Source organism: Electrophorus electricus, chromosome 23 (assembly GCF_013358815.1).
Source record: "Electrophorus electricus isolate fEleEle1 chromosome 23, fEleEle1.pri, whole genome shotgun sequence".
Classification (NCBI taxonomy): Eukaryota; Metazoa; Chordata; class Actinopteri; order Gymnotiformes; family Gymnotidae; genus Electrophorus; species Electrophorus electricus.
This window is the reverse complement of record NC_049557.1, coordinates 8,687,146-8,697,152: the sequence shown is the minus strand read 5'-3', so window position 1 is coordinate 8,697,152 and position 10,007 is coordinate 8,687,146. Positions and strand designations below refer to the sequence as shown.

The 10,007-nt window shown below is 41.8% G+C and overlaps 2 protein-coding genes across 4 annotated transcripts in view; both read left to right on the top strand.

Moving 5' to 3' along the window:
- Positions 1–4,038, top strand: part of dennd2c (DENN/MADD domain containing 2C) — a 15,370-nt gene extending 11,332 nt beyond the window's left edge. For 2 of the 3 annotated variants that reach the window (XM_027009992.2, XM_027009991.2), the window contains exons 14-19: positions 100–277; positions 725–766; positions 1,158–1,266; positions 2,362–2,604; positions 3,001–3,087; positions 3,162–3,929. In XM_027009992.2, the coding sequence (XP_026865793.2) occupies positions 100–277; positions 725–766; positions 1,158–1,266; positions 2,362–2,604; positions 3,001–3,087; positions 3,162–3,193 (691 nt within the window). In that variant the 3' untranslated portion in view covers positions 3,194–3,929. Of the gene's footprint in view, positions 1–99; positions 278–724; positions 767–1,157; positions 1,267–2,361; positions 2,605–3,000; positions 3,088–3,161; positions 3,930–3,973 lie in introns of those variants that run through there. The other variant, XR_003410623.2, reaches the window with a different exon arrangement.
- Positions 4,024–8,008, top strand: bcas2 (BCAS2 pre-mRNA processing factor). The gene is made up of 7 exons (XM_027009995.2): positions 4,024–4,142; positions 4,430–4,522; positions 4,667–4,737; positions 5,422–5,583; positions 5,747–5,797; positions 7,392–7,472; positions 7,556–8,008. The coding sequence occupies exons 1-7, from the start codon at positions 4,050–4,052 to the stop codon at positions 7,680–7,682; spliced, it is 678 nt and encodes a 225-aa protein (XP_026865796.2). The 5' UTR covers positions 4,024–4,049; the 3' UTR covers positions 7,683–8,008.
- The last annotated feature ends 1,999 nt before the right edge of the window (positions 8,009–10,007 follow it).

Sequence of the window (10,007 nt, the reverse complement as noted above, 5' to 3'; positions counted from 1 at the left end):
ACTGCTGCGCGTGCTACACACAGCCCCACGCACTATACCCTACCTGTCTCGCTGCGTAGACAGAGACAGCGAGCCTCATGTCTCTCTCTTCTCTTCCAGCACCCTGTCTCGCTGTGCCCACTCAGCCCTGGCACTGCTCTACCCCTTCACCTGGCAGCACACCTTCGTGCCCGTGCTGCCTGCCAGCATGCTGGACATTAGCTGCTCTCCCACCCCCTTCCTCATGGGGGCACTTTCGCCGTCGCTGCCTCAGCTGCTGGATTTGCCCATTGAGGAGGTCAGTGGCTCTGGACTGTTGGGTTGGAGGAAAAACAGGGGAATAAAGAGGAACATTCCATGGAATTAGACTTACTTAACCATGCCATGGAACTGTGAGTCATAACAAAAACAAGAAACGGGGACAAGCTCTTATTTTAATTTGATTAGCAGATGAAGCAGTTGAATTCAATAATGCCTAGCAATACTTTGTTCTTATATGAATCTTTGAAATAATTCTAAAATCTTTCATTATCTTTTAAGTGTAATTAAATCTTTTACATTTTAAAGGATAACAACAGCTACATGGGTAAAGTGTCTAAATTTAAAGTGTAAAATGACCCGAACAGGAGTCTGCAGACTCTATGGAGACTGCTTTGTTAGTTAGTTGTTGTTGTTGTTGTTGTTGTTTGTTTTCGTGTTGAACCCTGTGCTACTGCATAGGACTCAGTGTTTCCTCTCGTTGCAGGTGCTCATCGTAGACCTGTGTGCCGACAAATTTGTTGTCCAGGTGTGTGTTGTTTTCCAGCAGAAGGGTGTGTATTTGAAGGAATCACAATAGGAAAGGTGTGGGCTTTTAGTGTGCTGAATGAGAAGTGTGATGTGAGGTTCATGTCCAGGCCTGTCTTGACGGCATTTACCCAAACAACAATTCCAGACATCGCTGACATTTTAACAGTGCCCAAATGGCCTCAAAGTTGTCCAGTTATGACATAAGTGACAATACGGTGCTGCCTTGTCATTACCTCTTTGGTAATGCCGTGTTGATGTTCATGATGGTGTATCAGAATCTGGCACTTTAGATAACGTGCCATATCGGCATGGCAGAAGCTCCTTGTTTTTCTCCATGATTCTAATCTGTCCTTTCCTCCACCTCTCCAACATTCATGCGTGTCTTTCAGCTGGGAGATGAGGACTGTATCCTCCCCAGTAAGCTCCAGGCAGCCCTGCAGGAAGTCCTGGAGAGCCGGCAGGAGATGCTGCAGGACAGGGAAGAGGGCAGGAGGGAAGGTCAGTGTGTACCCCACCCCGCCACATACATCACCGCTGCACCTTTTGTGTTTTAAAGGTGTGGTCCAATATCTCTTTGGACTGGAGTGACGAGTATTTTTCCATAGGCTCCCCTTCACTGGCTACATTTCAGCTGGACTGCCGTCTGAAGATTTTTGAGGTTTTTTGGGGGGGGCGCCAGACAAAACCTGGCTGAAATACTAAACATCTGTAGTGTTTATAAGTTTCCATTCATGCTAAAAGCTGGCCAAGGTAGCTGATAACCCATTCCTGTTACCTACATGCTTCCTGAAGGGGCTGAGAACAGTGCAGACACTACCTTAATCCTTTGCCTCTTAAGTGATATTAATCATACTTAAACTCACAAGCTTTCCTGTAAGTTTTAATTTTTGGAAGCCAAATCCATGAAATAAACACAGCTTAAAGATTAGTTGATTAGCAACAATGGACAATGAAGATCTTTCCTTGGCAGTGGCTGTGTGGTACAAACACAAAGACAATCGTGCTTATCCTCTTATCCTCTCGAGCAGACCAAGGAGGATAAAACCAGGGTAGTACTTGCAATGACTGACAGACTTATCAGGGATATGACAAACCATATGACAAACCAGGAAAACCACAATACCACTTACATTTAATACCACACTATTCAGGACAGAACACTTATAAACAGCAAAAAGCTGTTTAGCAGGTGCCTTTGTGTTCATTTAAAGGAATAAAAAGTTATTCTAATGCTGGCTTCCTTCCTTACAACATTTTTGGTGGTGTATGCCAAAATAAAAGTCCCACACTTTTTCGACTGACTTTCCATTCTTACTGGAGACATTTTCCAGAGTTGGATGTCATTTGTTGGCTGGCTGCAGTCAGCAGAGAGCGAGCCTGACTCATTTGTCTCTGTTGCACATATTTTTTTCCTACGTTTCTGAGTTTGTCACTTAACTAAAGTGCTAACTAATGAGTCATAAGACTTGAAAGCTACGCATGACTGACCTGATGGAATGTAACTCATGCTTATTAAGGTCCTTAACTTGTTTTTAAACCATTATAGCATGAGGTTTAACCTAAGTATTTCTGTGTATCTTTCTGTGTTTGTAGAGGGGTGCGACCTGAGCTCTCTGGTGTCGGAGGCATTTGTGCGGTTCTTTGTGGAGCTGGCGGGACATTACTCGCTGCACATCGGCGAGACGGGGTCAGCGGGCGTCCATGAGCTCAACAGAGACACTTTCCGCAAGTCTCATCCATCGCGCGGCGTGCGCCAGTTCCTCCAGCTGTTCATGGACACGCAGATGTTTGCCGGGTTCATCCAAGACCGAGAGCTCCGTAAGGGGGGAGTGCGAGGTGAGTGCGGTCTCCTGCATGCTCTGTCTCGAGAAGGAAGACGGCTGGAACGTCTCACGTAGTAGGCAAAGGTATCATTTAGATCCTAATTATAGTAATGCACATTGCTTTTTATGGAATGTTCTCTGTTAATCAAAAGGCATTTTGCAATGCTGGGTGCTGTTTATGGTTGCTGATGGCCATCCATTATCCTGCACCTATTTCACCCATTTCATTCACAACACAATTAACAATGAGCTGTTCGTTAAAAGAAAGAAAAGATTAACTGCGTTAAACTGCAAAAGAAATTATGCACCATGTGCAAATGATGAACTGTATGCAAAATAGGTGCGATGATGATGATGATGATGATGATGATGATGATTGAATCGGTGTCATCCGTCACTTACTCACCAGGCCTTTTTGAGGTGAGAGCTGCAGAATACCTTGCCTCCTGTCCGGAACCCGAAGCCAGCGGAGTCAACAAATTCCTCAAGGGCCTTGGTAAGATGGTTCCTTATCTTTTACAAAAAATGGAAACCACGTCCATTTCCTTATAATGAGTCTGTTGTTTTTAGGAAACAAAATGAAGTTCTTACAGAAGAAGTGAGGGATTGCCTAAACAGAGAAAAAGTCCAGTCTAGTGCCAAGTGGGGAAGGCTGTGGTCATGGTGATTGCTTAGAGGAGGCCTGTGAGTCAGCGATTCAGCAGCGAGCCCAGCAGGCAGGCGGGGACGAGACAGAGTCTGGACTGGGCGTGTTCGGCCCCAGAAAATGCTCATGCTGGCAGCGTCTGTGCAGTTGTGTTTAGCTGAAAAACTGGAAATGGATTTTTATAAACAAGTGACAAAGCAGGACCGAGTTGGGAGGTGACTGGGACATGTTATTGTATAAAGCAAAAATGTTTTGGTTAAGTGTAGGAAGGCTAATGATGTAGTTCCTTTATACACTAATCCAGATCCTTTTTGGGTTTTTTTTTGTAATTTAAAAAAAAAAAAAAAAAGCGGTTCAATATAAGTATTCTTTACACCTTAAAGAGCTTTCCAAACTGGAAAGTATTATTCCAAAAGGTAAATTTGATTTGAAATGTAGAGATGGTGTCATCTCCTTTACAAGTTACGCATTTGTAATTCCTCTGAGACACACTGATGATGCTTCTCAATAGTTTAAAAAATAAATTTCAAATTTCACTCTCTTATTTTTACAAACTAAAACATATGTGATTGAAGTCTGAAAAGACATTTCAAAATATTTTTACATTTTGTACAGTTTTATATGATAGTTTTGTATAACCATGAAGTGTACTGTGACATTTTCGAATAAAATGCCTTCATGTGCAACTCTTATGTTGGTTTATGGTGATCGAATAGTTACTATTTCTAACATCCAGCTCGCAAGGGGGCGCAAATGTACACAACATTCAACATTTAAGAAAGCCGAAGAAGACTACTTCCGTCACGCTAAACATGGCTGGAACATCTTCAGTAGCCGGCGAAGTTTTTGTTGATGCTCTGCCTTACTTTGATCAAGGCTATGATGCACCTGGAGTCAGAGAAGCAGTAAGTACACCAACTCGACAGAGAGCGGTGGTTGTTACCTTCTAAAAACATAAATAATCGTGTGGTACGTTAGCTAGCTGGTTAAGCGAAGCTGCTAGTTCGCTGGTTTCTAAAAAGAATGGTAACCTATCTTACCTTGTTAACTACTCATTTTGTCTGCGCCACAGTACTGTAACGTTCATATTAATACTGAATTAAGGTAGTTGTGTTCGGGACCATAAAAATATAGATCTTGACGGAGCTGCATTCAGTCAGCTCGCTAACTTGGGGCCGTTTCGTGGTTTTAGGCTGCCGCCTTGGTGGAGGAGGAAACCCGGCGGTACAGACCCACAAAGAATTATCTCAGTTACCTGCCAACGCCAGACTTCTCCGCTTTTGAGGTCGGTTGTGTTGGTTTTATGAGCTCGACGTATTTTGTTTCTTATGTGACTTTTTCTGAGTGTTTATTTACCAGGCGGCAAAACGTGAATGCCATGAAGTTTTTTGGGGGGGTTTTTTGAATCGTTGGATTTGTGTTCACACAGACGGAGATCATGCGGAACGAGTTTGAGAGGCTCGCTGCCCGCCAACCTTTGGAGCTTCTCAGTATGAAAAGGTGGATTACGTGCACGCTATCCACTGGAGTTATCGGGAACTTCCACTTCCTGACCACTTCTTTAAGGACATGTGTATTGCAGGCTGCTTTATATACATTATTTCTGCTACCTCGTATATCTAGCGCCACTAGTCCGTTACTGACCACAGGCCCACTGCTGATTTAGGTATTTGGGTCATGGCCAAATCTGAACAGTAACATGGTAGAGCTAAGGTAGTGTTTGAGTCACAGGAGAAGTTTATCCAGCATAGCAACATTGCTAGAGTTATTGTATTCTATCACTGCTGGCTTGAGAGTTGTGTGCCACCCAGAGATATCCAGCCAACAGCAATCATGTGGCCAGAAAATTACAACTGATGAATGGTTGGAGAATGGCTAATTAAGTGTTCTTGGCAACACGTGACACTACTAAAGACACTACTTGTACACCTACAAGACATTTCTAATAATGGGTATTGAATGTATATGAGATCAGAGTACTAAAATAACAATATACATTTTCTGAAGGAGTGAACCTGTAGTCAGTGCAGTTAGTCTCTTAGATCTATATGTTGTATTCCTACATTCTCCAGTTCTGAAGCAGTCTTCAGTAATTGCTGAGCTGTGCATTCTGATATTATTGTCATATTGTAAGAGAATGGTTTTTGAGTGACTAATTTGTAATGTGCATGCGCACAATGCCAGGTACGAGTTACCCGCTCCCTCATCTGGGCAAAAGAACGACATCACGGCATGGCAGGACTGTGTGAATAATTCGATGGCACAGCTGCAGCACCAGGCCGTACGCATAGAGAACCTGGAGCTCATGGCTCAGTACGGAACCAATGCCTGGAAAGTGTCCAATGAGTGTGTATCCAACTCCGTTTCCTCCTGTTACTGCCTCTAATGTGTTCTGTTTTGAGCCAAGTCCTGTTCATTCTTGAGCACCTCTATCCTGTTACCAGCACCTGCAAGAATTTATTTTGCATTCCCTTTTAATTTGATTATTTTTGTTGTTTCTATGAAATAGCAACCTGGCCTTCATGATTGAAAATGCACAGAAGGAACTGCAGAAAGTCAGGTAAGCCCCAATTATATACAAGTATATAGTGAATTATAGTGAACTTTTTTTTTTTTTTTTTTTTTTTTTCCTCCTAAGAGCTTAGTGTAGCAGAGTGTAATACACTAACTTACAGGGCAGTAAATACATTCTCAGTATACTGATCACTAATATTTGTGAACAACCTTGAGAAAATGTTTTGTGGTATAGTATGTAAAGTGGCTAACATACAGCTAGGGCTCGTGGGGTTTGGGGACGACTGGGGTAACAGACGGCTTGGAGCAAGAAGCTGTTGAAGAATCTAGGAGACCTGGTCCAAATTCTGCAATACTTTCTGCCAGACGTAGGGTACAAAAACTAGTGTGTGGGAGCGGTTATCCTTATGCTGGAGGCCTTGCTGGTGCAGTGCTTGTTGTAGTTGTCATGGAAATCATGGAGAGACATCAGTGATGTTCTTAACTTTGATATTTTATGCAAAATTATTACTGTCATTCAGTTAAATGAAATGCACAGGATAAGATGTCAATACCCCTGTGCCAAACAATTAGTTTCACACAGAGTCCAGTCACCTCACATCATAGAAACCACAACCTCAACGGCTCTTCAAAGGAGTCGTCAGGTAACCATCATCTGTGTTTCTCCAAGTTAAGCCCACGACACCGCTGGAGGGCTCACCGGTGAGGTCTGGCATCCCAGACCCACCCCTCTCCGATGTAAGCCCGCATTGGTCTCCGTGGTGACTTAGGCTGTAACCAGCACCACTGGCATGGTTAATTCATGCTCAGTGCCACCAGTTCCATATGGGCTTTTAGCACTACAACAGCAACACATACTGAGTTATCCTCCCTATATTTATCCACTACACCCTTTCAGGTACTTCAGCTAATTCTTTCACAGCTGCCCTTAGTTTATAGCCTCGAAAAAGCATATTCTATGAGCAAGGATGTGGAAGACAGCTGCATATCCCCTAGCACCAATCTCTACTGGGCTCATATACACCTGCCACCCATGTTCTCTCACCTCCGCCACCAGGTCTGTGTATTTCATCTTCCTTTTGAATGCTTCATCCACTGCGTCCACAATTTTTAAAAGTGCAACTCCATATCTGGCCTCAGTGTTGTTAAAGCTATGCACTGTGGGACTTGTAGTTTTTTACCTATATCTGCTTCAAGTTACCAATCTCGCGCTTCAACTCATGTGCCCTTATTTATAGCCTGCGCTCACTCTCCAGTACAGTGCCTCTTGAGGGTTCCCTTCACCTAAGCGCCCTGGGTAGGCCATTCCGGTCCCCCCAGCTGTAGCACCCCTCTGCTTTGTATAATGACTCATCACTGATGGGACTCACTATGCTGTATCATCAGCAAACCCGGTGATGCCCTCTGGGCTGTGTTTGGCAGTGCAGTCATGCGTCATCAGTGTGTGCATCGGGGGCGGAGCCGGTGCTCACTGCCATGGTGCTGGAGGTTGTGCTGCTGCTCAATTAGAAAGTCATTTAGGTAGTTGGCCACTAGTTTCTGTGGGCTTATTGTCAGCATTATTGAGCATTCTTAGTTTCTGAGTATAATTTGGCCCAAACTCTCTTGTCTAACTTAATTCACTGCTGTACTGTTTTCAGAAAACAGATTCAGGACTTGAACTGGCAGCGTAAGAACGATCAGCTATCTGGTGGGGCGAAACTGCGAGAGCTGGAGTCAAAGTGAGTGTTTTGCATTTACGAGCTTTCTAATATCTGTCTGACACTCTGTGTGAGACTGACTTGGTTTCGTTGAACTGCGACAGCTGGGTGTCCCTGGTGAGTAAGAACTACGAGATTGAGCGTGCCATAGTGCAGCTGGAGAATGATGTTGCCCAGCTGAGGCATCAGCAGGGAGAAGAAAACAAGGAGAACATCCGGCAGGACTTCTAGAAACCAACGCACCTGTCCAGAACAATCTGCAGTGGTGCATAAGGGTGCTGTCAGTACATGAGGTGGAGTCTACAGAAAAGACATTTTCTGAGAACAGCATGGAGTGTTTCTCTGTACAAGTGAGAAGGGCACAAGGATCGTAGCTTGAACAACTGAGGTATAACTTTCTGAAAGTTTGGTAAGTTATGGTGAAGTTCAACTCACTGGGTAGTTCACATGTCAGTGTTTTGAGTTGTATAATGTGAATCAGTGATTCAAACTTTATTTTTTTTAATGCAATAAAAAAATATGAAAAGATTGGATCAAATAAAAACTTTTTGACTAACGTTTTTGACTGGTTGACTGCTGCTGTTAGGAATGATGGAAAACTTCAAAAATGCTAAGAAAACAGATGTAAAGTGTTTTATGATGAACAAATAAGACCTGTAGAGGTCTGTGAATGTGGAAATGGCTTTCTAAGATACACAAGTTCTGTTTCCAATGGACATCCAGCAGAGAGATGACTTTCATCATTAAATAGTTTAATAGGCTAAATGAAATGGGTAGGTTAAAAACATACCTAAGATCTTTCATATTACAATTTTTGCTTTGCATTGTTATATTTAAACATAATGTCATTTATGGGATAATGGACTAAATGTACTAAGGATTTTTTTTTTTTTTAATGGGAAAAAGTTGTGTGTTAAATTTTTCATGTTTTGGTACTAACAGTGTCCTGGTTCCTTCGATGAGATTATTAATTAATTGGCAGCATTTAATTTGAAACTGACACTATTTAGATCTGATGGGGTAGTTTTCACACAATGTGTTAAAATGTCTTGTTACATACCCTTCTACAATACTGGTTAATATAGTTAGTAACCACAAGAGTAAACTAATATTCTTACTTTCTTGATGGAAGTTGGTCCTTTTGTGAATTACAGCCTGGAATTGGGGCTAGATTCAAAAATTAGGGATTTCTGTATATTTGGTAACTGAATACTAGGGCACCTGGGTACCATTAAACTGCCTTGCTACCAGCGATGGCAAATCCTTAATTCTGATGGTCCAAAAGTGTTCAACTATGATCAACAACTTCTCTTGGTTTTTGCAATGCAAAGCTGACTACAGCTCTTGCTGCTAATATTCACAGAAAACTCCTGCAGTAATGCATGAAGAAGAGTGGGTGACGACAACGGATCCTCACTCTCAACAAACATTTCAGCCGTAGGAGATTTGTGGAGGAACCTTAAAAAGATGTGGTCTCTGCATCATCCCTGGGGGGATTCTGAAGTGTTTGAGTATAATACTAACTCCTGGCTTCTTCAGAGGATGATAAATGTGCACCAAAATATGGTACAATTAGATGTGCCACATGTAGGAATGTACATTTAGATGTGCTACATGTACATTTATTAACACAGCAACTAATATAAGTGGCACAAAAGGATCATCAACCTTTCCTGCTCATGTATTACTGCTGGAGTTGTCTACTGTGTTATTCGCAAGAGATGTAATCAGCTTTACATTGGAGAAACCAAAGGAAGGACAGTTGGTCTATTTGTTGAACACGTTCGGACCATCAGAATTAAGGATTTGTCATTTCCAGTTGCAACACATTTTAATACTAATAGACTATATATTTTTGCATTGCCAGTTGTTGCTATGGCAGCAGTGCAATTACAAAACCAATCTATACTTTCGTAACGTTAGAACCCCAATGGAAAGAATGTTATGATTTAAATATCTCCTTTTCCTCCTGCTTAAGGACCTCTGTTGTTTTATATATATATATATATATATATACACACAAACAAATTCAAAATTGTATACAGGTTCCACAGAAACAGACCGTTTCGGTCCTTCATCAGCTGGGCAAGTAAAGTGCTTCTCTCTCTCTCTGTCCGAAACGGTCTGTTTCTGTGGAATCTGTATACAATTTTGAATTTGTGTGTGTGTGTGTGTGTGTATATATATATATATATATATATATATATATATATATATATATATATATATATATATAAACAGAACTTTCAGACATGTGTAGATAGATAGATAGATAGATACATACATACATACATACATACATACATAGACACTTTGCTTGCACAGTTGATAAATATATAGTGTCCGGACTTTATGGAATGTCTTAATGGTTATGTGGGACTTTCTACTAACAGACAAGAGACGTATGCCATCGCAACCAACAAAAATCCGCTAACCTATATTCTAGGATTTTTTAAACATTACCAGACGTCTTCTTAGAGACTTCTTAGTCTTCTTAGAGACTATAACAAAAATAACTTTCATTTGTCACTGCATACGAAGAGTATAGGCTTTTAG

Excerpts from the sequence above, each read along its gene's own strand:
- bcas2 (XM_027009995.2), top strand. The coding sequence starts at position 4,050 with ATGGCTGGAACATCTTCAGTAGCCGGCGAAGTTTTTGTTGATGCTCTG. Across the intron at positions 4,738-5,421 it reads GAGCTTCTCAGTATGAAAAG|GTACGAGTTACCCGCTCCCT; the intron begins GTGGATTACGTG and ends GCACAATGCCAG. Across the intron at positions 5,798-7,391 it reads AAGGAACTGCAGAAAGTCAG|AAAACAGATTCAGGACTTGA; the intron begins GTAAGCCCCAAT and ends TACTGTTTTCAG.